The 26,100-nt window shown below is 56.4% G+C and overlaps 2 protein-coding genes across 3 annotated transcripts; one reads left to right on the forward strand and one right to left on the reverse strand.

Annotated features, from left to right (window-relative positions):
- Nucleotides 1-60: 60 nt before the first annotated feature.
- UNC119 (unc-119 lipid binding chaperone) lies at nucleotides 61-6,867 on the forward strand. Of its 2 annotated transcripts, XM_059047370.2 has the most exons (6): nucleotides 61-117; nucleotides 1,112-1,388; nucleotides 4,882-4,995; nucleotides 5,508-5,610; nucleotides 5,722-5,894; nucleotides 6,158-6,867. In XM_059047370.2, exons 2-6 carry the CDS (start codon nucleotides 1,163-1,165, stop codon nucleotides 6,268-6,270), a joined length of 729 nt encoding a protein of 242 aa, XP_058903353.1. In that variant the 5' UTR covers nucleotides 61-117; nucleotides 1,112-1,162; the 3' UTR covers nucleotides 6,271-6,867. The 2 variants fall into 2 exon arrangements, with proteins under 2 accessions (XP_058903353.1, XP_066877824.1); XM_067021723.1 differs by lacking the exon at nucleotides 61-117 and having other exon boundaries at nucleotides 1,068-1,388.
- A 5,727-nt stretch (nucleotides 6,868-12,594) lies between these two features.
- On the reverse strand, nucleotides 12,595-25,588 carry FOXN1 (forkhead box N1). The gene is made up of 8 exons (XM_059047350.2): nucleotides 25,466-25,588; nucleotides 24,617-25,075; nucleotides 22,149-22,259; nucleotides 20,196-20,326; nucleotides 18,758-18,854; nucleotides 15,364-15,571; nucleotides 14,656-15,147; nucleotides 12,595-12,911 (listed from the first exon to the last, which is right to left on the reverse strand). The coding sequence occupies exons 1-8, from the start codon at nucleotides 25,586-25,588 to the stop codon at nucleotides 12,595-12,597; spliced, it is 1,938 nt and encodes a 645-aa protein (XP_058903333.2).
- Nucleotides 25,589-26,100: the final 512 nt, after the last annotated feature.

The raw sequence follows: 26,100 nt of genomic DNA on the forward strand, positions 1-26,100 counted from the left end.
TTAAATGTGATGAGCATGTGATAGTGTATGGAATATTCTAGGCTCTCAAGAAACATTGGTTGAATGTGAATTGGAATGACATGAAGTATGAGCATACCTTTCATTCTTCATTTGTGTGTAAGTAATGGTTTCCTGGTGTCTGTCCTCCTGGGCTCACTGGTCCATTTTGCTTCCACCTGGCCATGTGCCCTTCTTGCCTCGATGTCCTGGAGGGCCCTGTGGTGGCTGGACATTGTAGGCTGTTGTCCTTTGGTATGTCCTGGGTTGTCTAGCAGGGGGGTTGGGAGAGAATAGCTTGTACCAGTGTAAGCCCTCAGATACTAACTGATTCATAAATTCAAAAACAGAACACAGTTGACCCTTGAACAACATCGGGGGTGGGGTGCCCACCCTCTGTGCATTCAAAATCAGAGTATAATTTATATTTGGCTCTGTTGATCTGCAGTTCCATATCCAGAGATTCAGCCAACCTCCCATCGTGTAGTACTGTAGTATTTTCTACTGAAAAAAATCCACAAATAGGTGGACCCACGCACTTCAAACCCCTGTTGTTCAAGGGTCAACTGTATTGAGCACAGGCTGCACGGGGCACTGTGCTAGGTGCTGGGTATTATAGAGAACAAAGACAGGATGTCCAGTTTCACTGAACTGGTCTTTTAGGAGGCGGAGTCAGTGAACAAATGAAACTAATTTCAGATAATGCATTAGAAAGAAAAAACAGGCTGATCAGATAGTGACTGGGGGTGTTTGAGAGGGTCTCTGAGCAAATGACATTTGAGCTGAGACCAGAAGGACAAGAGGAGGCCATCTGGGGGAAGAGCATCCCAGGCAAAGACCCTGAGGCGGGAACTCGCTTGCGGGGCAGAGGGAGGGGCGGAGTGGCTAGAGCACAGCGAGAAAGAAGGAGAAGGTAGCTAAGACCCCCTAAAATCCCTATCGAAAAAATGAAAGAAGCCCAGGGCGGGCCGCCTCCCTGCCCCGGGTGAGTAGCCCAGGTGGGCGGGAAGTGGGCGGGGCCAGTACCGGGCCCACCCTGGGGGCGGGGCGGTACCTGGGGCCCCTGCCCGGCCGGGGGCGGGGCTGCGGACGCTCCCCCTTCCCTCGGCTCCAGCCGGCGCAGGCAGCCGCCGCGGCAGCGAGCTAGCTGCGGCCCCGCGAGGCCATGAAGGTGAAGAAGGGCGGCGGCGGCGGCGGGGCCGGGACGGGGGTGGAGCCCGCTCCAGGGGCCTCCGGCCGGAGCGTGGAGACCAAGCCGGAGCTGCAGGCGGAATCCGAATCCGGGTCCGAGTCGGAGCCGGAGGCAGGTCCGGGGCCCAGGCCGGGGCCGCTGCAGAGGAAGCAGCCGATCGGGCCGGAGGACGTGCTGGGGCTGCAGCGGATCACGGGCGGTGAGCACCCGCGAGGGAGCGCCACCCGCGGACGGGAGCGAGAGAGCACGAGAGGGGGCCCTCGAGGCGCGCGGAGCCCGGGCCCCCGCCCCCTTTCCCGCCCTCCCCCCGCCTCCCCTCCCCCACCAGAGTCCCTCTCCACGTCTGCCTCCAGGCCTGAGATCTCATGTTCCCCCTTCCCTTGATCTCTCTCTGCGCCCCTCTTGTCCCTTTAGAGATTTATTTCCACCCCACTCCTTCCTTTTTGAGGAGTCCATGCTGTCCCAGGTGGAAGTGGAGCAACACCTGCAACTGTGACCCCTTCCCCACAGTCTTCAGAGCCCTTTGAAGATTTTCTCTGCAATAATGAGGAACGGGGCTGAGTGCAGTCTACCCTCAGTCTCCTCCACCCTGGAGGCTAGGTGGAGGCTCAGTTACTTGGGTGGTAGCAAACCCCTCAATTTTCCCCGACCATTAATGCCTTCACCCTGGACACCCCAGGAAGTCTGGGGCCATCCCCCTCCCCAGAAAAGGACCTGAGGAGGAAGCTTCAGTGGGTTGGCTCTGGGCTCTCTCAAGGGAGTGGGTTAATGCCCACCCTTAGCCTGGACTAGGGCCTGTTCTGTTTTGGGAGGCCAGGTCTCCACTGTGGTTGAGTTTCTGAGCTGGACTGCCTAAGCTGAAGTTCCAACTTTTCCATGTAATTGACTGTGTGACCTTGGGCTAATAACTTCACCTCTCTGAGCATATTCATCTGTAAAACGGGGATAATGATACCTACCCTGCAGAACTATTGTGAAAATAAATCCTCTGATTTTGCACCATGCCTGGCATGCTGTGCATACCCTGTAAATAGGGCTCTTTTATCAATAGTACTGGGGGCCCCACAGGACTGCTCATGGCTGCTGCCTAGAGGCAGACAACTGGGCATTGAGGGCGGTGGGGGGGGCGGTCACCATAGGCAGGGAACAAGGGCTGGAAAGTCTCATGGCAGAGGCAGAGGCTGAGCCTCAAAGAACAGAAGGCGTTTGGAGTGGCCTACTACCTTGGCCTCATTGATTAGTAACCCTGCCACAGCTCCCTCTGAGAGAGCAACTCTTGGGGCTCCCCTGTGGGGGTAGGGGGAAGATGCTGGAATGGACCTGAGCTCTGGAGCTGCAGGAGCCGCAGGGCCCAGGCCTTCCAAACAGAGCTGTGGAGGAGACTATGATGGCAGGTCTAGGCCTGTGCTTCTGGGTCCCCGGGGGACCAGCATCTACCGTCTCTCTGAGCCAGGCAGCAACCATTCTTGGCTAGGCCCCCAGAGCGCTGAGCTGCCTTACCCAAGCAGGCACTGGTAGAGGGAGGGGACCTGGGCCAGTCTGACGTTGGTGCCAATTGGGCTGTAATTGACAACAGCAGCATTTAGGATTCAGGTTAGCTCTGGGGCAGAACTTCCTTATAGGGTGTCTAACTTGTCCAGGTCCTAGGTAACTTAAGAGGTTATTTTGCAACTATGGGGGCTTCCAACCCGTGTACAACCGTGTGTCTCTGAATTTGGAGGAAATTTATAGCCCTTAGAGATGTGGCATCTGCTGTAGATGAGCAGAGGAAGAGTCTTCACAGGAGCCCTTTCTTTTGTGGAAGTTGAGAACAGGGCTCCAGGACTCTCCCCACTGACACCCCTGCCTGGTCTCTTCTGACCTTAATCGCACAGGTCTGAGGTTTTTTGTTCCTGGATTACTCAGCCCTGAATCCAGCTTAGGAAGCTATTTGTGGCTGAGGGGAAGGGAGCAGTTGTGTTCTGAGCCCTCGGCCAGTCTGCCCCTTATCTGGCCTGACCCTGGGTCCCAGGCCTCATCCTTCTCTAGCAGAGGGAGGGAGTGGAGGTGGTGTCCTGAGCCATGGGCCTCTCCTGTTCCTCACTTCCTCTAAGGACAGAGGAGTTGATAGGTTGAGTTTGCGGTAGAATAGACTGAGGTCATACTACAAGTTGTTCTCAAATGAGAGGAGAGGCTCCAGAAGTTAGAGAATGGGGGAAGAAGGAAGGCTTTATGGGGAGCTGGGAGTTGGGCAATTAGGCTGCTGTTCCCAGTTCTACCACATCCTCTCCTTATGCCCCGCACCCTCCTTCTACATCTTTGGATTAGTGCTTACTTTCTGTGAAAATAAGGTGTGTACAGGGTGAGGTAGGAGTTGTCTACTTCCATTCCTCCTCCTCTCCTCTCACCACCATGTGGTGTGATGGGCAGGCCAGGGCTCAGGCCCCTCCACAAGTCCTATGTAGTCCCTGCTGAACCCCCAAGGTGCCAAGTGGCTACCAGGAGGGCTTCCTGGAGGGGGCTGTCCCAGGCTTGAGAGAGAGAGAATGACTACATTCACTTCCTCTTCCTGCCCCAGAGGAATAAGAGGTGGTCTAGGGGCCTGGAGGGTGATTTCCGGGCCTCTACGGGGAGGATGTGATGCTATGCAGGCTGACAGCACCAGAGCCCCCACTGAACCTCTCTGTTCCTTCCTATTCGCTGCCAGGGCCTCCTGAGTGCAGTTGCTGCTGCAAGAGCGGTGAGGGTTGGATCAGGCCCTGCTATTTCTAAGCTTCCTCAAGCAGGGCCCAGCACTATTCCTGGTTCCTCTTCTGGGCTCGAGGACTCCCCTTACCCATGCACACCCCCGATGTACCTGCCACACCCTCTTACTGGCCTTGCCTATACTCCTCTCTCTGGGGGTGGCTCAGCATCAAGGCTGGATAGATGACCTTTGAGGGGGTTCCCTCTGTTTGCTAAGACCTCCTCCTGCTTGAAGATCAACAGGGATGGGAGCAAAAGTGGCTCCCTTCCCCCCAGTATTCCAGGCTCTGGGCTTGAGTCAGCAGAGCTTTGCCTAAGCTGCTTAAGGGAGCTGGGTTTGTGTAAGCCTTTTATGGGGAGAGGAGGGACCGGGGTGGGGGGTGAGGAGGGATAGGGAAGGGGTTGTTCGCTTGCCCCAGCACTACCCAGGTCACAGAAAGTCCTTGTTTGACACACCTAGATGTGCGCCAGGGGTGGCTATGGGGTGGGGGCAGGGGCATCCTCTCCCAAGGTAGAGCTGTGTCACCCCTGTTAGAGTGAGGTTCCTAAAAGCAGGGCTCTATCTTCCCTCTCATGGTGGCGGCGGAAGAGCTCCCCATCAGATCAGAGACTCATTTGGTTAAACGTCACCGAGCCAGTCCTGGCAAAGCAGAGGCTGGAATAAGGGCCCTCAACCCCTGGGTGGGCGGCAAAGTGTTGGGGAGGTGACCTTGTCCTCCACCCTGCCCCTCCCTGACCCCAGAGGCTACCAGGATGGAACCATTTGTCTCCCATTAGATCCCAATGGCAGAGCTATGTTTCCTGCACGCTATGGGGGCTCCCCCAGGGTGGGGGCTCAGTTCTCTCTGCAAGGCAGTGACCTTAGGGAGCAGGCAAGCTGGTAGCTATTCAGGGTTCCACTAAAGCTGAGTTGGCAGCAGGGGCTTCTGGGCAGGCCCCTTCCTTGCTCAGCCGCCCATCTCCCCTAGACTACCTGTGCTCCCCTGAGGAGAATATCTACAAGATTGACTTCGTCAGGTTCAAGATTCGGGACATGGATTCAGGCACTGTTCTCTTTGAAATCAAGAAGCCCCCAGCCTCAGGTGAGTGGGTTGGGGGCCTTCAACAGAGGGAGATGGGCGAGGGCTGTGAAATGGGCTACCAGGGACTCCTCAGGCCACAGAGGAGTCAGAGCAGAGCTGGGATTTGCACCCAGGCCTTCTCAGGAGACACCAGGCAGGGGGGCCTCTGCCTGGGGCTGGGCCTCTTCTTTTCCTTCCCATGTGCTCCTGGGGTGGGACATCTTGGGAAGACAATCCTGCCTCTTCAGTCCCTGCCAGCCTGCCCCCTGCAGGCCCCCTTGGGAACTGCAGTCCCAGAGGCCCCAGGTCTTTTTGTCTCTTGTGGCTCAGGGAATCCCAGTTGAAATTGGTGACCCGCTGACCAGTTAGAAGCAATTGGAAGCATTCAGCCAGTGGTCTGAACCCTCAATATACATCAGGCTCTCCTGAGGAGTTTTGAAAAATTCAGGCAGATGAGGGCCCTGGGATGAAAGCCCGGGTGGGCACGGGCCCCAGCCTGAAGCCCACTGAGCCCCAGCTGGGGTGCATTACAGAGCGGTTGCCCATCAACCCACGGGACCTGGACCCCAATGCTGGGCGCTTTGTCCGCTACCAGTTCACGCCTGCCTTCCTCCGCCTGAGGCAGGTGGGAGCCACGTGAGTCACTGGGCGGGGGTGAGGGCTAGGGGTGGGGGCTGAGGTGCGGGTGAGGGTGGCAGGGAGCCCTTCCTGAGTCCCAGCTCAGCCCCGCCCCCTTCTCTCACTCAGCGTGGAGTTCACAGTGGGAGACAAGCCTGTCAACAACTTCCGCATGATTGAGAGGCACTACTTCCGCAACCAGCTGCTCAAAAGCTTTGACTTCCACTTTGGCTTCTGCATCCCCAGCAGCAAGAACACCTGCGAGCACATCTATGATTTCCCCCCTCTCTCTGAGGAGCTGAGTGCGTGGGCAGGGCCCCGTGGGAGGGATGCAGGGGGACTCAGAGAGACCAAGTTGTGGGGAGTGTGGGTCTGAGCCCCTTTCTTCCCTCCCTGGGTCTCGTGTCCGGCCACCATTCGTGTGTCACCTGTAGGGAAACTGAGGCTCAAAGAGGCTGGGGGAACTCTTTGTTCAGCTTGTCCACGTCCTCTAGTCCTGAAGCCCCTGCAGTGGCCTGGCTCAGGCTTCTGACCTTTGACCCAATTGGCTGGGTCTCTCTTGCAGTCAACGAGATGATCCGTCACCCATATGAAACACAGTCTGACAGCTTCTACTTCGTGGATGACCGGCTGGTGATGCACAACAAAGCAGACTATTCCTACAGCGGGACGCCCTGACCCCCAAACCAGCCCCTACCCCAGGAGGGTCCTGGGCCCGCAGCTGTGACCACCCCAGCACTCACCTGTCAACCCCAGGTCTTCTGCCTGGGCAGTGCTCCAGAAGCCCTGAACCCTGAGTCAGTGTTGGGAGGGGGGGTGCCTGATGTCCCCCGTCCAAGTCTATGCAGCCCATGGGGCCTGGCACGTGGGGCCTGGCACGCGGGGTGGGGGGCTGTTTGCCTCCATAGCCAGGAAGACCTCCCGTGGGAGGAGTAGCCAGGACTTCCGGACAGCCGAGCTGGGCCTCTTGGGCCCAAGTTTCAGAATAGTGTTCCCCTATCCAGGTTTTGACTAGGTCGGGGCAGGGACCCATTCCCTGTCCCCTGCCCACCACTGACAGGCCTTTTAGAGTTGTAAATTCACAGAGGAAGGTCCTTGTAGGGTCTGGCAGTCAAGCTTCCCAAGGGGGTCTGGGCCCTGACCGCAGCCCCAGCCTCTACCATCAGGGGCTGAGATTCTGCCTGAGGTGTGGGAGGGACCTGCCCAGATTGCAGCCTGGGGTAGGGGCTGGACCAACTGTATAAAGTTTTAAATAAACTCTCTCCTTTTCTGTTCTCTGGTTGTGGGCCGGCATGTGCGTGTGGTGGTGACTGAGGGGGCCGTGATGTGGTCCCAGGGCGCTCTTGTCTCCTAACCCGCTGCAGCCTGACCCCACACCCAGCATCTAGAGTCAGCATTTAGTAGGTGTTGCAGCTGGAAGGGGTTTTTCCTTTGATAAGGAAGGGGACCCAGGCCTTGAGAGGGGAAGCTTTGGCCAAAAGTCGTAGCCAGCCGTGAAGAACAGAGAGAGGCTGGGACAAGGGCCCTCAACTCTACAGTGGGAGGGGAGGTGTTGGGGAGGTGGCTTTGCCCTCTACCCGACCTTCCCTGACCCCCAGAGGCCACTAGGACCATTAGGTTGTCCTTTTAGCCCTCATCGGTGAGAGAAGGCTGAGGCCTGGAGCCATCTTGCCCTCAGCTGCCTTGGGGAGGCCCCCTGGCCTGGCTGCCCTGCATGTAACACCACCCGCAGTCCTACCCCAAACCCGGAGGAGGTCTTCATTTCCTTAATGGAGGAGATTCAGGAACTGAGGTAGGTGGAGAGTTTACTGCAGGGTTTACAGCTTACTGTTCCAAGCGCCAGTTTGGATACACATGGCGCTAGTTCTCCCTCTCCCTCTCTGGGCTGAGGAGTTCATCTAACCCTGAGAGGCCTAGAAGGGCTGGAATTCAACTGGGTTCTGTGGAGCATTTGCTGGGGGCCAGGACGTGGGCGGAACTCTGGGATTCTGAAATGAGTGAGACACAGGGAACAAATACCTGTCCCTAGAACAAGATGAACTGGGCATACAGGGGAGCAAGAGTCGTCCTGCTTGGAGGGTCCTAGGGAGGATTCTTGGAAGAATCTTATTCACCCCAGCATTCAGGCCACAAACAAGGGATTCAGTCTCAACTCCTCCCTGTTTCCAGCTGCATCCAATCAGTCACCAGTCCTGGAGATTTCGCCTCTTAAAAATCTCAACTTCATCTACTTCTCTCCAGTTCCTTCACCTCTCACTCGGATTCCTACAGTTACACTCCTCAACACCCCTCTGCCACTACTTTGGTAGCACGTGGACTCTGGAGCCAGACTGCCTAGATTTGCGTCCTGACACTGCCACTTAATAGCTGTGCAATGTTGGCAGTGCAAGTTAACCTCTCTGGGCCCGCATTTTCTGAAAAACGGGCATAATCCTCAGAACTGATTGTGAGCAGTCTAAGTTAACACATATAAAGCACCCAGGCATGGGCCTAGCACTCAATAATATTGGCTATTATTAGCTTCATTCTTTCCAATCCACCCTTCACTCAGCTGCCAGAGATAATCTGGCCGGGTCGTTCCTGCTTAGTCCTCAGTGGCCCACCATTGTCCTCAGGAGAAGCCCCAACACCTGAACCACCAGGCTCCACAGGTCTTTCACATTGTAAATATTCACTTTCGAATGAGCTGCGTAACCCCAGGGAAGGCCAATGAGCATTTGAGAGCAGGGGAGAGAGAGAGGAACCAGTGATGGCGACAGGAAGAAAAGCCGGAGAGGTGAGGGCAGGATTAAAACTAAGGGAAGAAAGAATTTCACCAAGAAGTAAGTGGTCAGCAACTGTCAGCTGTCACAAAGGGGAGGAGGGGGTATGGGATGGGAGGGGATTTTGGTTTGCAGATGAGGCTGTACAGGTATACAAGTGTTTGGAGTTGGAAGTGTTGTTTTGGGGGTTACAAGTCTACAGAGAAGGTATAGCAAGCAAGAGGGACTTTTAGGCCAACACAGGTGTCAGGAAGAAAACCCTCCCCTTCCACTCTGGTAACGGTCCTCACTGCACCCGCTAAATCGAATCAGGTTGGGGTCCTGGATCAGGCCTGCTGTACTTCCACCTTCAGATGGATAGGGAGGTCCCTGTTCTGAGGTCCTCATCCCTGGAGCATGTACCAAAGAGGCCCTCACCTGAAGAGGTCTGTGTCCCCTGGGCCTGGAGGAGGCCTGGCTGGGAGAAGCCTTGGCACCCTGCCTCCTTTTAAGTCTTCATGCCTCTGGCACTGGTCCTACTGCTAATGGTGCAACTTGGTGCATTTGGTTCCTGGCACTTTTCCCGGGAACCCAGAGGATCCCTGGGCAGTAGAAGGAGGAAGAAGACAGGGCCGGGTGGGGCTAGTCCTGGCTCTGGTGATGATGAGCTATTGACCTTGAAGGCTGATCTGGGCCTCAGATTCTGTCTCTTTGAAGTCAGCCAGATATTTTTGCTTTGACTCCTTAGGGGTGTCATGAGGACCCCACCACTGGGTTGAGCAGGAAAACCCAAATTCTACAGGGAGACCCACCACACGTGCCCACCTGGACTGGTGCCGGGGTGCACGTGGGGACTGCCACACCCTTTGTAAAATATTGAGATGCTTCCCTTCCAGCGGTGAAGAGCTGCTGTCGCAAGCCCCTAGTGCCTTGCTCCCTAGGCTGGCCCCTCCCCTGAGAGCCACCCTCCATTTCCCCACCACCCTGGCAACTAAAGCAAGGGTGCTTTACTTTTTTGTGTGTCATGGACCCAATGTTGTCTCTGTTGAAGCCTGTGGACAATAAGGTTTTTATTTTTTAAAAAGTTTATTAATTAGTTTTTATTTTTGGCTGTGTTGGGTCTTCGTTGCTGTGTGCGGGCTTTCTCTAGTTGCAGCGAGCGGGGGCTACTCTTCATTGCGGTGCATGGACTTACTGCAGTGGCCTCTCTTGTTGCGGAGCACGGGCTCCAGGCGCACGGGCTTCAGTAGTTGCAGCACATTGGCTCAGTAGTTGTGGCTCACGGGCTTAGTTGCTCCGCGGCACGTGGGATCCTCCCGGACCAGAGCTCGAACCTGTGTCTCCTGCATTTGTAGGCGGATTCTCAACCACTGCGCCACCAGGGAAGCCCATTGGCGACATTCTTTAATTGAGAGAAATGCTACATTCGAGGTAGAGATGAGTGAAAATGAACGTGTAATTCCTTTATTCAAATTCATGGACTCATGAATTCTAACCAGTTTTAGAACCCTCATGTTTAGAGCCCCTGAACAAAAGGGTTAATTCCCCACAAATAGAGGACTAGTGGATAGTGTTAGAGCATGCAGACCCTGCATCCATTCAGACTGTTCCTCACTCTAAACGGTGGTTGAATACGTGGTGATAGGTGGCCAGCAGGGGGCAGCATATGAGCAGAAGTGTGGGGCTCAATTCAGAGGGAAGCTGCCGCCCCCCCCCCCCGCCCCCGGGTTTTAAGTCCAAGGGCCAGCCTGGTTACAAACAAACCAACAAACATGAGACCCCCAAGTCTTGTCTGCTTGCCACCTGTCTTACTTGCACAGGGGCAAGCTTACTCGTAGGTGTGTCGAATGGGCCCAGAAGACTGAGGTCGGACTGAGGGCTCCTGGAGATGTCCTTGCTTGCTGCCTAGGCTGGAGGTGTACAGTAGGTTGTCTGAGTCTCCAGTGTCCGAGGGTCTGACGCAAGGAAGTGGGTTCTCCCACGAAACGTTTGCCCAGCCCTTGGGGTCTTGGGTATCAAGACACAGGCCTGGGGTTGCTTAGAGCTGGGGTGCAACATCAGCTGGGGCCTTGACAGAGAGCCTTCACCACTTCCTATACTGCGGGGCTGGGCTGCAGCACGCGGGGTGGGGGGGTGTCTTCCTCTTGGGTGCACTGGCTGCCCATGCCTTCCCCCACTCCCTGCCCGGCCCTCTCCGTCTAGCCCCAGCCCCAGACTTAGAGCCTCTGTGAGGGAGGGTGCTGATGTAGGGCGGGGTTCTATTATGGGATCCTTTGTAGAGCTGTCCTCTGGGGATGGCAGGTGGTGTTGGCTTGCCCCTAGGCCTAGCCCCTGGAAGAACTTTCTAAGCAAAAGCCCCACCTGTGGCTGCTCTGAGACTCGTGGTCTGAGGTCCATGTATGTGCTTTTGGCTCCCACACCTGCCCCAGCCCTGTTCAGGCAGAGTGTGGGGCTGCCTCTCAGGCTGCTGTTTGGTGACAGCAACCTGCCTGGTGGTGTACCCTAAGTGGGACTGAGTGGGCCCCTGACCCTCCAGAGACCACCCTCCAGGGCCAGCAGTGCACACAGCACCAGGCTATGGTCCATTCATGTCATCTGTGGAACCCAGAGCCAAGCCCGGGAAAGATGGGGGCAGGAAGGCACAGCCAGGATAGGGAAGTGACCCTTTCTTGTGTGAGGAGATGGAGGGTGAGAGGAGGGAGGGTAGATCTCAGTATGAAGGGGTGTGGCGGAAGGGCACCCTCTCCCTTCCTCTGGGCAGGGCAGCTGCTGCCTCCAATCCTTTTGGAAGTTCTCCTGGGGGAAGTTCTCCCCGCCAGCCCCATCCTCCCCATGCTGGTCAGGAAGTACTCCGAGATACCTCACTCTTTGGATTGAAACGTCACAGTCCTAGGTGAGGGTCGGGGTAAAATCACAGGACTAGGGAATCTGCAGTCAGTGTCCTAACCTTTCTGCCCCAGGGTAGGGAGGTCCGGAAAGGAAAGCTTGGTAGCGGAGACCACAAGGTACTTGCTTTATTGTTCCAGGGAAACAATTGTTCCAGGACAGGGGACAGTGGCAGGTCTTCAAGGGTTCTGCTTGTGTCTCATCTGAACCTGGGGCCAACCTCCGGGGGTTCTTGTCACCCTCAGACCCTGGGTAGGCTGAGGCTCCCACTTGGTACCGGTTGGGCTCTCAGGTAGGGCATGGAGGGCAACTGGGTGACACCCCCTCATTCCAGGGGCATCCCGGGCCTGCCAAGCAGTCAAAGAAAGGGGGCATGGGTGCTCCCCCCACCAGCCTCTACCAGACTTCCCTTCCCTGAACGCCCAGGCTGCCTGAGACAGCTGGAAGTAATTCACAAGCTGGGGCCTAACCTACGTGAACTTCTCAGGAGTGAGACTGCAGTGACCTGGAGGGGCCCTTCCTGCACCCAGGGCTGGGAGAAAAGGACACTTTCAAGTTTCTGAGGGCAAGGGCTTTTCCAAACACTTTGTGTCGGAATTGGGCTCAGTTTGGTCCTGGGGTGGACACTGCCCCTCCTGTGTGTCATCCTGGGAAAGGCCAGAGAGAGCTTAAGTTGAGGACAGGTAGAGCTTGGCAGGGCGGGTACTGCTGAGTAGCAGCCCCCTGGGGGTGGGCCCACAGACAACTTGGGGAGAAACTCCATATCTCCTTCTTGATGGGCTGGTGGGATGAAGATGGGAGAATAAATACAGGGGGCTCTGGGAAAGATCATGCCTGGAGGGGAACGGGCCTGCAGAGAACGTGGACATCAGAATAGGACTCCGTAGTGGTCTTGGACCTGGCATGGGAGCCCTGAGCTTTTGGTAACCAAAGCCCTCAGCTCTCAGCTGCCCCCAAAATGAAGTCAGGCTCTGTGATGTAGTTCTGATTCCTCTGGATATAAGGTATGTGTGTGGGTGTATGTCTGTATAACTGTACGCGTGTGTTTCTGTGCGTGTGCGCCTGTGCAGACGTGCATGAGGGCTTAAGTGTGGATGGGTGTGAGCTAGGGAGAGTGCATTTGCTTCTTGCCCGGACACTTGCTCTTCAGGGGCCCTGAGCGAGGAGTTGGTGTACCAGGCGGCAGAAATGTGTGAGGGGCAGCATCCTGGGTGGTGACTTCTACACCCCCAGCTGCCAGCTAACAAACAAGTTGGCTTAGTGGCATAGGGGACAGGGAGTGTGTTCCTTCCTTGACCTTTAAGGTGAGCCCGACATGGGCGGCCAGCTGGGACTTCCAGGCCAGGCAAAGGCTGGAGCAGCTGCTGGGCATAGCTCATGCTAGGGCCATGGGCTTGGAGCTGGGGCTGAGGTACACAGAGGGGCCAGCAGGGGCCGTGGGTTCCAGCTCCATGAAGGCTGAGTAAAGGGTGGTGAGATGCAGGTCCCCCACTGCCCCGGAGCCCCCATTGCCTGGTGGTGTCAAGTTGCCTGCCTCACTGCCTGTCTCGGCCAGACAGGGCCCAGGGGGGAAGCAGCAGGATGGGGATGGGGGTTGGGGCAGCGGCATTGAAGATGACGTCAGGGGTGAGGTCACCAGTACCAAGGGGTCAAGGGCCAAGCTGTCGTCCTTCAGTTGTTCCCACAGGTTTCCTATTTGGGGGAGAGAACAGGTGTCACTGGGGGGCACTAAGGAGCCCTGTCTGCCTCCCACCCCATGCTCTCACATGCTAAAGAAAGCAGGATTGGGGTAACACTGAATGGAGAACAGACCCTTGGCACTAGCTCTGTGACCCCAGACAGTTGCAGAACGTCTCTGATTCCTCCTCCCATGTAGGACAGTTTGAAAGCCATAGCTCAGATGATCTGTGTGGCCCTTTTTCTTGTGGGTGGGGGGGATGATCAAGGATTTGAGAGCTGCCTATTGGAAGGGTTGATGCAGATGCTGTACATTCTGGGGTTACCCTGGGGAGGGAGCCTGAGGAACTCTTCACCCTGGCTCTTGCCCAGGCTCCCAAGGAGGTGGATCTGCAGCCCAGACCAAGAATCTTCCAACAATGCACTGCTGCATCCAGTGAGCTGGTTGGGCTCGGCTCCCTGGGTGTCCTCCACTGCAGGGCCCAAGGGATGGGAGCAAAGCCAGGAAGCACTGACTCTGGGAGCAAACAGTGCTGCCACCTGCTCCTCTTCTATGTGTTGTGTGACCTGCATCGTGGCAGGCCAGGGACTGGAGCTCCTTCCCTGGGTATCAGGGCTCCAGGGTCTGGAGGAAGAGAGCTGAACTAAACCTTCGACTGAACTTGGCTGCCTGGGTTCCAATCCTAACTCTCCTTCTTTCTCTCTCTTTTTGTTTTGGCTGCCCCTGTGCAGCTTGCAGGGTCTTAGTTCCCCGATCAGGGATTGAACCTGTGCCCTCAGCAGTGAAACCGCGGAGTCCTAACCAGTGGACCGCCACAGAATTCCCTTAACTTTCCTTCTTTCTAGGTAAGTGATCTTGAATAAGTTACTTAACCTTGGTATACATCTGTGAAATGGGTTGAATAATTCCTCCTATGCTATAGGCACACATGAGAGAGCACATGTAAAGCGCCTCACAAGATGCCTGACAGTTAGTAGGGCTCAGGTAAATGCTTATGGTCGCCCACATGTCTACAGCTTCTTCTGAGGCTGTTGAGCCCCGTTCCCTACTTCTGGAGGTGGATGAGGCTCTAGCTGCTCGTTTCTAACAATAGCTTCCCAAGACCTGGGCTCTCTCCCCATCAGACCGGGAGATCTCTGAGGGTCTCCTACCCCAGTGCACACGAAAGGTCTGAGGCCTGGGTCAGCACCCTCCTTCAAACCCCCTGTGGCCAGTGCCAGGACCTGGGGGTGCACTGGAGATTAGATGGGAATGGGTGGGATTGGCCACATGCAGAGATGGAGCAGGCAAGATGGAACAGAAGAGATAGAACCTCTCCCTCCGGGACCTGCCTAGCTCTGAGGCCTTCCGTTCTTCTGGGGGGAAGATCTGTCTCCTTCCTCTGCATTAGAAGATGAACTCAGAAAATGCAATCGCTTCTGGGAATGTTCAGACCATCGGTTACTCACAACCAAATATGGAATGGAACATCGGGCCCTTTCCAGCCCACCCAGAGCTGAGAGTGGTTTGATGATAGGTCAGTTGGAACCTGTTCAAGGGCACCAGGAGGAGGGAGATGGGGGCAAGGACACTCCTCTTTGACCCTTAACCACCACTACCCACTGCCCAGCTTGGGCCTTCTCTGCTCCAGTTGACCTGAAACCCGGCAGTTAGTTAGCAGGCCGCACTCTAAGCCTGGAGACTTAGATGGGACAGGGCGCACTGCCAGATGTCCCTCTCCAGTACTCTCCCACTTCTCCCTTCCCATCCCCAGCTCACCCTGAAAGTCGAAGTCAGTGAGAGAGGGATTGATGGCATCCAGGTCAGTGCCAAGGTCTCCGTCTGGCAGCAGGGTTTCATGTATGGTCCTGGCTGGGGAAGGTTCAGCCAGCAGCTTGGCACTGTGGCTGGGTGGGGTGTGGGCAGGCAGAGGCGAGTCCTGGGGGGTGCCCGGCTGGGCCCGCAGCTCAAGGCGCCCATCTGGCTGTGGGAACAACGGCTGCAGAGGTCTGGGAGGGGCCAGGCCCGGTGAGAGGTGCGAATATGTCTGCACATAGCAGGAGGGTGCGTGCCCCCCAAGTAGGTCCTGCAGGGGATTCTTGTCAGGAATGGGGCCCGGAGCTGGGTGGATTGAGTGCAGCGGCTGGGAGAACCCGGCTGGAGGTGCCAGGGGCCGGATGGGGCCTGAGCCTGTCAGCCCAGGGGTCGGGCAGCCAAGCAGTGGGGAACCCAGCTTCTCCCTCTTGTCTCCAATGAGGCTGTCCAGCTCTTCTGAAAAGGCCCGAGAGAGAGAGAGAGAGAGAGAGAGAGAGAGAGAGAGACACCATGAGGCCTCCCTTTCCCCACGAACGCTCCCAGCCTTAGAACCGCACTCAGGCGCTTTCCTCCCTTATCAGTTCTCCTTGCTCAGCTTTTCTTGCCTCCTCCACTCTTATTTTTTTTTGGCTTGGGCACCCAGGGCCCTCCCTGCACGGCCGCTAGCCTCACCTGGCTTGGCCATGCTTTTGCGCACGGCAATGGGGTCTTTCCTCTTCCACTTCTGCAGCTCCTCCTGCATCTTGTCGATCTTGGCTGGATTGAGGGCCCACAGGCAGCCCTTGCGAGAGGAGCTGCCTGATTTGTTCTCTACCTTCTCGAAGCACTTGTTAAGAGACAGGTTGTGGCGGACAGAATTCTTCCAGCCATCAGGCGCCGTCTGCCGGAGCAGAGCAAGACAAGAATTCAGGCCAGGGTCACGATGCCAGAAAACTCCTTTGCTAACTGGGCACAGAACTGCCACCCACTCTGGGGCTTGCCGTCCTCGTCAGCACCCAGCGCACGCTCGGTAGCCTTCAGTAGTGGGGCGGGGGTGGGCAAGAACCTTGCTCACAGTTATTAACACCTAAAATCTGCCTTCGTCCTACCCCGTGCCCTTCAGAGAAGGCTGTAGGTGGTTCATAAAGGAAGGGCTGGTGGGCCCTACGGACGGCCCCGCCCCGCCCCAGCCTGCGGTTGGGCAGCTCCCCACTGGTCCTCGGGCCTGTGCTCGGACTGTCTGTGGAGAGGAACTCACTACACTGAGCTCTCCCTGCTGTGAGTTTGTCTCTGGGGTGTAGGTCCGTGGAGTCTTCTGAGTGTGAGGACATGTGTGTCCCTGAGAAATGAGTGTGTGTGAGAAAGTCTCTCTGGGGGTGTGTGTGGGTATCCATGGTTGTACGTGTGTGGTTGTGAGTGTTCATATGCGTGTGCCTGGGGGGCGTGGCCTGGTGGGGAGGCCAGCCCTCAGGTGGGCGGTGCTCATGCCAACAGAATAAACACCCATTAGGAGGCCTGGTCATGCCACCAGGGCAGTAGTTGCACCCAGGGAGGGTTGTAAAAACTATTAGGTTGACTCAGTTGGGTGAGAGGCAGTGGGGTGGGGGCCAGGGGGCACCCCCTGTCCCCCCACCTCCAGCTCTGTCCCAGGCTCTGTGACAGTCCTGGGCCCAGCAGGGGTGACTGTGGGCAGAGCACCCGCTCTGGCTGCTGAGGTCCCTCTATCCTCGCCCCTCGGCCCCTCTCCCTCCAGCTCACAGTTTCTGCTTACTGAGGGGCAGCCACTCCCTCCTCCCCAGCTCACTTGCCCCAGGGAGCAGTCAGGCTGAATCATGTCCAGCAGAACTGGGCCCTGATGCCAGCGTCACTGCAAGTTGCTCGCAGGAGCTGCTGGAGCCTTTCTCAGGGGCCGCTGGCCTGGGTCAGGGGCATGGTTGAGGTGACCCCCAAGGCTCCCAAGGTCATGAGAGAGAATTCTTGAGCCACCACACCAGCCAGCTGGGGAATTCAGCTTCAACTCCCACGACAGTCCCTACTAGGAGTCAAGGCTGTGGGCAGAGTTAATGGGCACTGGGCCCTTTTATGGCCCCATAAATCTGTGATTTGGGGGTGCCAGGGCAGCCCCCACCCCAGCCACTTCCTGTTTGGAAGAGGGATGGTCAGTACTAGCAATTATGTCCAGTGGCTGGAACTTCCCCAATCCCACATCTCTGACTCACGGGGCTTCAGGACGCCCATCTCAGCTGCCTTGGGCATGAGTGCTGCACCCCAGGGTCCACTCTGTCCTTGCCCAGAAAAATGACCTTCAACTGGGGAGTGAGTGATAGAGGGGGAAGAGGATCTTTGAACTAATTTCTTAGGTGGGTCAGAGGGGAACTGTGTGAGTTGGAAGGAACTCACGCGCCAACAGGTCCAACCTGACCATCTTACAGACTGGGAAACTGAGGTCCAGAGAAGAAAGGGACTAGTCCTAGATCACACAAGGAGGCGATGACAGAGCCCAGACTCCAATTCTGTTCCCTAACTAAGGGCCCTGCCCAGCTCACCCCATAGGACTGCTTTCACCATCTGGGGCCTGACCCATCCTCACAGATGCTTTCTCTCTGAAGTCAAATGTAAACCTGGGAGTGAGGGAGTGATGCAACTGGCTAAGAACAACAACTGGAACCAAAAAAAAAAAAAAAAAGCAGTTAGACCTCTTCACTACTCAGCCCTATAAAACAGGGATTACACAGCTCCTAGGAAAAATAATTAAGCCAGGAAGATGAGACGTAGGGAGGGGCTGGGAGTTGGCAGGGAGGACAGGCCGAGAGGAATGGGGCAGGATCCTCACTTCCTTCTCTCTGGCCTGGCTCCTTGAAGCCCTAGGGGACCCTCTAAAAGCTTTATAGGCCAGGGAGACTTTGGTCCCCTGACTTGCTGGGATAGAGGGGCAGCTCTGGATACTGGCTTTGGTGCTTGTTGAATCCCAGGACAACTCTCCTTCCTCCTCTCCCTTCCAGGACCTTTGATGGATGACCATACTTTTTCATTCTTGGCCAGAACTCTGGTCATCTTGCCTACTCCTCGTCTGATGGTAGCTCGGCAAGCACAAGCTTGTTTGAACATTAGCCTCAAATCACCCCCAGGCAGCACAGTTGGGAAGGTGGTGGGGCCAGAAATCACTGGCAGGTGGAGCTGGGTTCTGGATGACCTGGGCTGCAGCTCCCACCCTCTGCCTGGGTAGAAGGTGAGACTGTATCCACTAGGCTGCAGGCCGTGGAGAAGGCACTCCTCACACGCAAGCTCTGACCTCCCCTGCACCCACCCCAGAAGAAGGGGTTTTTGTTGGAGGGCCTAGGGAGCATCAGACAAGGGATGTGGGTGGTGTGGGAAGCCAGAGAGCTTGAGCTGGCAAGTGATCCCACTTGATGTTTGGCCTTGAGCAAATGGAGAGAAGGGAATCCGTCCTGCCTCTAGGGAGGGAGTTTGCTAGAGCCCCAGAAGCCCCTTCTGTGGATGACAGAAATTATTGATAGATCCCGTCCATGGGAAGTTCAGGTGAACCAGCCAGTTCCCTAGGACACTCTAAGACCATGAAGCCCACACTCTGCTTTCTGGCAGAACTGCAGCTGAGCCTGCCGCCCACAGAGGCAGATCCTAATCTCTCCTGGGAAGGTAATGAGTTCTGCAGTCCCAGCATCCTGTGTCACCTTGGCTGGGCAGCTCCTACCCAAATTCCTCCAGTCCTACAGCATCCTGGGGGCAGCAGTGGGAACAGCCTCGCATTTCTTCCCAAGCTCTCTCTCCCCATTTGGGGTAGGTGGACGCTCCTTGAAGCCTATCAGAATTGCCATGTCCACCTTCCACAAGCATGAGGTCTGACCCCAGCCTGCTGTGTGACCTTTGGTGAATGGCTTGAGCTCTCTCTTCCTCACACAGAACTCTCCTTCTGAAGTGGAGACAAGGGGAAGCATGTGGGGGACACACCCTCTCCTGGCTTTCATTCAAACTCATCTCCCACCTCCCAACGGAATCCTCTGGTTCCAGAGAGGCCTGGCTCGCCCAGGACTTGGGGCTGGTAGGGTGCGGTAGATTGGGGGCTCACCTTGAAGTAAGGAAAGTGCTCCGTCATAAAATTGTAGATCTCGCTGACAGGAAGGCTCCCAGTTTTACTGTTCTTCAGGGCCATGAAGATGAGGATGCTGAAGGCAGAGAAAGCTCTGAGAGTTTGAACCTCTGACCTGGCCTGGAGTCTTTCTCCACCCCCCCACCCCCGCCCTGGCTGGAATAGTCAAGGACGAATAGCCTGCTGCAGAATTCACACGTGAGAGGCCCTATGAGGTCCAGAGGAGAAGGAATGAGAAAGTGTCCACTGAAGTCAGGAATTACTGATATACAAGGGTCTCGTGGCATCTGAGAGAGCTGGCTTAAAATCCTGGCTTTGGCCACTCACTAGCTGTGTGACCTTGGGTGAGTGCCTTAACTTCTCTGAGCCTCAGTTTCCTCAGCTTCGAAGTGAAGAGAATAATGGCTATCTCAGAGTCCTGAGGATTAAGCACGCTGCCTAGCACATAGAAGGCACTCATTAAATGGAAGCTGTCATTACCATTCAGCCTTCAGCCGATTGCGTGAATGTTGGCTAGCAAGGGGGGGGGATTAAGGTTTTTTGATTCTCTACAAAGTGCCAAGCGTATTCTCTCACTTAATCCATCCAAAGGCCTGAATATTGCAGTTCTTTTTTTTTTAACAGATGAATAAACAGAAGCTCAGAAAGATTAAGTAACTTGCCTGAGGTTTCACAGCTAATAAATTCAGAGCCTGGAGTAGAACCCAGTTCTATTGGACTCCAAAGACTGCATGTGCTCCTTTCTGCTCATCATCCAGCCTTCCACAAACCCCTTCTCTGTGCTGCTGGATAATGTTTAAGTTCCTTTTCCTTCTCCTGAGCTCATACTGGCTGATGACCTGACCCTATGAGGGGCCTGGCACACAGGAGGTCGAGTATCGATGTTGGTTAGATGAATGAAAGTTCAGATGGAAGGTCTCCCAGATGGGCTGGGTGCTGTTGGCCTGGTACTTCTAACCCCAGCGCCAGAGACGTTGCACCAGACCTGGCAGATGCTGGATAATTGAGCCGCATCTGCAGACCTCATCCCTCACTTACTTCCAGCACAGCTTTGGGGTGAAGCTTCTCTCGGTATCTGGGGAGGGAGGGAGAAGGGGGGAAGCATCCCCCCCCTAAACTCTTGGTTTCAGGCCCTGGGCCCCAGGAAGCTAGAACTTAGCGGGCTCATCCAGGGCACCAGCACCTGCGGAGTTGAGCCACAGACATGGCTCCCTAGGGTGAGATGAGAGGTCAGAGGTGAGCTAGTCAGTCCCCCTGCCCCATGCTGGGATCTTCTCTATAGCATCCTTTGGAAGTGCACTAGCTATGACTTCCACTCCCTGCCATTACCCTTATACCTCAAGGGATTCCATGTCTCAGTTTCCCCAGGGTCCTCTTAGCCCTCTTCCTTCTACCTCAGGAGTGCTGGGAAACGTACCTGTAGGAGTAAATGGGTTTTGGGAAGAGAGGCTGGTGCCCATCGGTGCTGGCCTGGGGTGCAATCCGCTGGTATGGATAGTGTGAGGAGCCCAGGTAGGGTACAGGGTAGCTGCTGCCACCTGGTGAGTACTGTAGAGGTCAAAGGGGCAGAGTGGTTGCCATGGTAACCAGTCTTCCCAAGGAAGGGGGCCCCCTGCCCCCATTCATATACATCCAGAGAAGGAACTGAGGCTAGATTCTTCTATCATGGGCTCCACCACCATGGTCATGGGCCCCAAAGGCAGAGCTATCTGAGGACGCTGGCCAAGGATGTGGCTATCTGGGGGCCTGTGAGGAGATCCACATTTCAGAATTCAGGATCTCAGAGGCCTCAGAGCTCCCTTCCTCCAGCATCTTTCTCTCAGGTCTCTAGGTACTCTGGTTGCCATGGTGATAGGACAGGAGTTGGGCTAGAGAGTGTGAGGGGTATCCCAGGCCCATGTACCCTTCTGGGCGGGTGCTCCAGACCTCTCTGGTATCTCCTGGAGTGGTTGGGCTGGAAGCGGGGTGTCCAGCCTGGGCATTTGCTGGGCACTGCCACCTTTTATGAGTTTCAGTGGGTGGCTCCTTGAAAGGGCTCATCATGATGGTGGGCAGGTGAGGGTAGGAGGTGGTTTTTATGGCAAAGGGAGTGGCTGCGGTGCCAGGGATGGTGTTTTACGGGGGTGAGGGTGGGTAGGAGACTCTGACTCCCCCATCTGCTCCAGGCCGAAGCGATCTTTCCTGGTCACCCGAGAGACACTTAGTGACTGAGTCACCTCTCTGCAGGTTCCATAAAGCCCTGGGTGTGGCTATCTTGTTCGAGGAGGGGGTGCAGAAAATAGAGGGCATCAAGACAGGGCTGGGCATGACGAGGCCGTCTAGGGTCTGGTAGTCCCTTAGCCCTGCTGTGGCTCAGTCCCAGTTGGGCCAGGCTGCCTCAGGGACATTCCTACCCTGGGTCAGACCGTGAGCCTCAGGAGGGCTCGGCTATTCCAGCGAGGCTCGTCACGGAGTGAGGAGGATCCCTCATGTGTTCCCTCTGCTTTCCTCCTTCTCCTTCTTTCTCCCCGCTAAGCAGGCAGTCTGACCAACACACCTCCATCCCCCACCCACGTGCCTGCCTCCCTGGCTTGGCCAAGATCAAGGCCAATGCCAAAGAGCTGGGAGCAGAACCTGCTCCACAGGCAGGGCCTGTCTCAGTGCCAGGCTGCAGGTGGATAAAGCTGGGTACTGGGCAGCCACTTGCTGTGTCTTGCCCGGCGACTCCTGGGAGCTGCTTGGCTGTTCCGGGGCTCTTTTCTTTCTCTTTTTAAAAACCTCCATCCCATGCCAGTGTGGGGCAATTACTTGGCTTCCTGTACATCTGGGAGGAGCTGAGGCTGGGCAGTCAGGTGGGAAGGGGGATAAGGGCCAGAGATGTTGGGGACCTGGAACCTCCAACTGGGAAGGCCCCCTAACTTCACTCCTGGTCCCACCCTGTCTAAGCTAAAGGGAAGTTTGAGGCCAAGACCACATAAGATGGTGGCTGACCCAGACGAAAGCCCATTGTTCCCTGGCCTGCTCAGCCTTGTGTGTCACCCCATTTACTCCTTTTCTCTTTGCTCAGTCCTTTTCTAGCTCTCCTCTTCTCTCCCTTTTTGGTTCACATCCGGCCCTGCCCCAGTCTCAGTCCCACTCTCTTTCCTGAGACCTTTCAGGCACTGCCAGGGTCTCAGACAAGCCCCATCCACCCCAAGAGAAGGGCAGTTGCTTCCCTCCCCATGAACCCCTGTTCCCCACCCCAGGTGGCCCAGCCTGAGATTCAGGGCCCTGCTGTCCCTACCTGCCCATCCAGGTGTGCACACACACACTCACACACACCCCCGCACACCACACACACATGTAATATCCTGAGACCCTGGGGAAAATTACCCACCTGCCCCAGACCCACCTGGTGGAAGGCGGGCTGGGAAGGACAGTACATATGCTGCAAGGGGGGTTGGTAACAGTACATCCCTGGACCACTCTCCAGAGGTGGGGGTTTGACCTTGACTTCTGACCCCTGCTGGAAGGGAAAAAAAACCAGATGACCAGGCTGGACCATATTTTTCTTCCTTTTTCTCTTCTGTGTCTCGAACCTTACACAAAAGCAACCCCTACTTTGCCTCCCCCAGAGCTTATTCCTGGAGAATAAATAGAGAACAGAGAAGGGCAGGGATTTTCCTGAGGGAACTCAGCAAGTTAATGGTGGAGCTGAGGCTGGAACTGACAGGGCTTCCCACCCCCACCCCCACCTCCCTGCAGGTGAGAGACTGAGGCTGGGCTGTCCGGGGACATGGGGGAGACTTGTCATTGGTCACACTGAAGCTGGGGTAGGACCAGCGGTCTCCCTGGAATGGCACAAGGGTGCACTGCCTGACCCCACTCACCAAGCCTGGCTCAGGACTTGCTTGCTGGTTCAGAGCCACCAGCCCCTCAGAGCAGGTCTGCAAAGGACCACTGCTCTAGAATTCCCATTGCAGAGCCATGGTGAGGGGAGCACAGGAAGTGGGCAGAGAGGTTGGTCCAGCCGGGCCCGCCAAGGCCCTGCCACTTGCTCTTCTGCAAAGCCCAGGGGAACTCTGGTAGGCTCTCTGGAGGGGGCTGGCGAGTCCCCTCTGCTCTGGCCATCCCCGGCTCAGAGCCTCTGCTCTCTGCTCCGGGGAGTCTACACAGTTGCTGGTCTGCGGGAGCCCCGTGGCCTTTCTGTCTCTAGCAGAGGGAGCCTGCAGCTGCTGCTGGCAGTGGTGGCCAGATCCTGGCCTCCCATGGGTTGTGAGCCCCACATGGAGCCCCCAGGGGCCAGCATAGAGTTCTACCCAGAGTAGGGCTAGACAGAGTGTACAGCTAGGTACAGGAAGGTAAACAAGGCCAAGAGCAGGTGGACCATTCTTCCTGGGGTTACCAGGTTACCAGCGGCCTTGGGAACCAGCATCTGGGCCCACAGGGTCAAATCAGCTGTGAGCTCTTTCTGGGTGTGCCCGGGGTTGCTGATGCAGAGATAAACCTAATCATAGAATCTCAGGTCTAGAAGGGCCACAAACACTATGTCCAGCCCTATCATTTGGCAGATGATGGGGCTGAGCCCATAGAAGGGAAGTGATGTGTCCAAGGTCACTCAGAGGGTCGACCAGCCTGCTGTGGGTCTCTGGGCCCAAGTTCTTCTCTATGTTGTGTGTGTGTGTGTGTGTGTGTGTGTGTGTGTGTGTGTGTGTGTGTGTGTAAGAAAGTGGGCTCAAACCTCAGCCTCACTTCCTATAGGCTGAGAGACACCTTGGGCAAGTCACTTGGTCTCTATGGAGCCTCAGTCTCCTCATCTGCAAAATGGGGTTAGTGGGAACTCTTTAGAGGGTTGTCATGAGGATTAAACAGGGCACTTGAAAGAAAGCATCACGGGCTGGCACTGAGTGGACATTTAGGGGGCAGTAACTGATATGAGGGTCCCTTTACTGAAGGCTGCTGCCACGTTCAATGGGCCTGAGGAAGACGCCGTCAAAGGGCCCCAGAACCAGAAGCAGACTCCGTCTTGGCCACAACTGGTAGGTGCCCAGCGCCTTCTCTATCTTCCATGCCTGGGAAACAGGCTTTTGTTGAGGGTGGCTTGTGGATGGAATGGGAGCCTGTTTGAAAGCAAGAGGTGAGGAGAGCTGGTGGGCATCTGGAGTAGGCACAGCCCAGGCTGGGGAGTGGGGAGCAAAGCTCCCTTTAGTCTTCCTCTTTCCAAGGCAACAAGCCCTTGAGGTACTATTAACAATACTTTTCTGATGAGGCTCAGAGAGCTTAAGTGACTTGCCCAAGGTCACACAGCTTGTGGGTATGGCTATGAAAGGAAATGAGCTTTCAAGGTGCTTTCAAGATATTTCTATGAATATACCCAGGCCTCACTCTGGGTAAAGAATGGGGCCGGAGGGTCCTTTGAGAAGATTAAGTCGTCTCTCAACTCTGTAGGCTGATGCTGGAGAGAACATTGTGCCCTGTGGCTCCTCCCTAAACCCTTTCTCTTGGCCTCTGGAATGTGTTTTTCTTCTCACATTTGCATATGGGCATGTAGGTCTGGCTGGAGATTCTTGACTCTTAAACAGAGAGAATCTGCACACTGGAATCCTGACTCAGGAGCCTCTGGGAAGCTTCCAGCTTCCTCGGTCTGACTGGCCTCCCCAACCTTGTCCCCTCCACTCCAGGCCAGGGCAGCAACCCTTGCCCAGCTGACCTGGAGGCCCAGAATGAGGCCTAGAGTCCCCAGCTCCCTGAGCTTGCTGCTTTCCTGGTGCACACTGACCCTGAGTGGAAAGGTCTGGAAAGGGATGGCGGGGGTTTGTTCTGGGCTGCCAGGAATTGGGATGGGGGTAGGTGGGATAGCCGCCGGCCACTGGTACTCACCAGGACTTGGGGGCTGTGCTCCCGGCTGGGGTAGGGGAGTCCGTTGCACCAGGCCTCTGCTGGGAAGCCGGGCAGGAAGGCCTCACGCTCCCCCACATCCGTGGGGATCTCCTCGAAGGCCTCCAGCGCCCCTGGGGTCTTAAAGGAGTGTCCAGCGAGGGCCGAGGCGGTCTGGGCCTCAGGGAAGACGTCGTCATGGAAATGCCGCTTGTATGGATGGAAGGGCACACGGCTGCCCTTGAGGAAGTGCCTGGGGCTGCTTGCCGGGCTCTCCTCAAAGCCGAAGCCAGGGTACTTGTCTGAGGGTGAGAGCCGGAAGGGGCCCAGGCCAGGGCCAGCTGGGCAGTGGACCTGCTCGGGACCTGGTGACGCGGCACAGGGGCTGTGTGGAGGCAGTGAGGGTGCCCTCTCTGGAGGGCCATTGGGCACAAATGATGAGCAGCTGAAGCCGGCATGCTTCTGGGGTGGACAGAGGGTAGAGAGCCTGTGAGCGGAGGCTGCACCGGGACCCTACTCTGTGCTAAGGTAAAGGGTCTGTGGCTGAGCTCTGGCGAGACATAGCCTGCCCTTGGAAGCCCCGATCTGACGAGAGCACACTGCTTCTAAACCTGGGTCGCCCCCAGCAGGATGGATGCACAGCTCTGCCCTGGGAAAGTCCCAGACTGAAGGGACAGGCAGAGGCCCAGGTCTGACACTTCTGGATCTGGGAGTCACTGGGTACTTATTTGCTGGTGGAAGGGACAAGACAGATGCAGGCAGGTCCCTGGGGGCTGGGGGTGATGGTCCACCTCCTGCTTGTGCACCTCTCAGGTCTTGGCCTCAGCCTGGGCCTAAGTGCCTGGTACTTACGTTCTGTGGGGCAGGGGAGCCTGGGAGGCCCGGTGCCTGCATGTGGTCCCCTTGGGGCTCGCCCTCCAGTCTGGTGGGGCCCGGCAGCGTGACGTCAGACTGCGTCAGGAGTAGCGACACCATCCCCCAGTCCTGGCCTCGAAGAAAGCCAGCTGTGATGAGTGTGAGGACCACCGTCCAGGGCTGACCAAGCCCAGGTCCACCACCTCCATCCCACCCCATCCCAGGGCTGGGACCTTGACTCCAGCCAGATGTCTGATGAGAGGGGGAAACAGACAGACAGAGACAGATAAACAGACAAACTGAGAGGAACATCGGAAACAGAAGGAAGCAGATAAACAATGTGAGAGACAGAGTATGAAGGACACAGAGAGAGAGAGAGGCTGGTGGACTCGAGGGGACTCGGATGCCTGGTGGCCCCGTGAGCCTGGCAGGCCTCCCCCACGGCACTGGGGAGGCCACCACCGGCCCGCTGTGGAAGGTGTGGCATATTTGGTTTTCTCCTATGTCCTCCACACTCCAAGGTATACCTGTGACTTTGTGCAGGCCAGTTCCCTTTCTGAGCTTTGCACTCACCATTCGAAAAGCTCAGGGCCTATACTAGGTGACATGTGAGGGCTCTTTCTGTTCAGACC

Source organism: Kogia breviceps, chromosome 19 (assembly GCF_026419965.1).
Source record: "Kogia breviceps isolate mKogBre1 chromosome 19, mKogBre1 haplotype 1, whole genome shotgun sequence".
NCBI lineage: Eukaryota > Metazoa > Chordata > Mammalia > Artiodactyla > Physeteridae > Kogia > Kogia breviceps.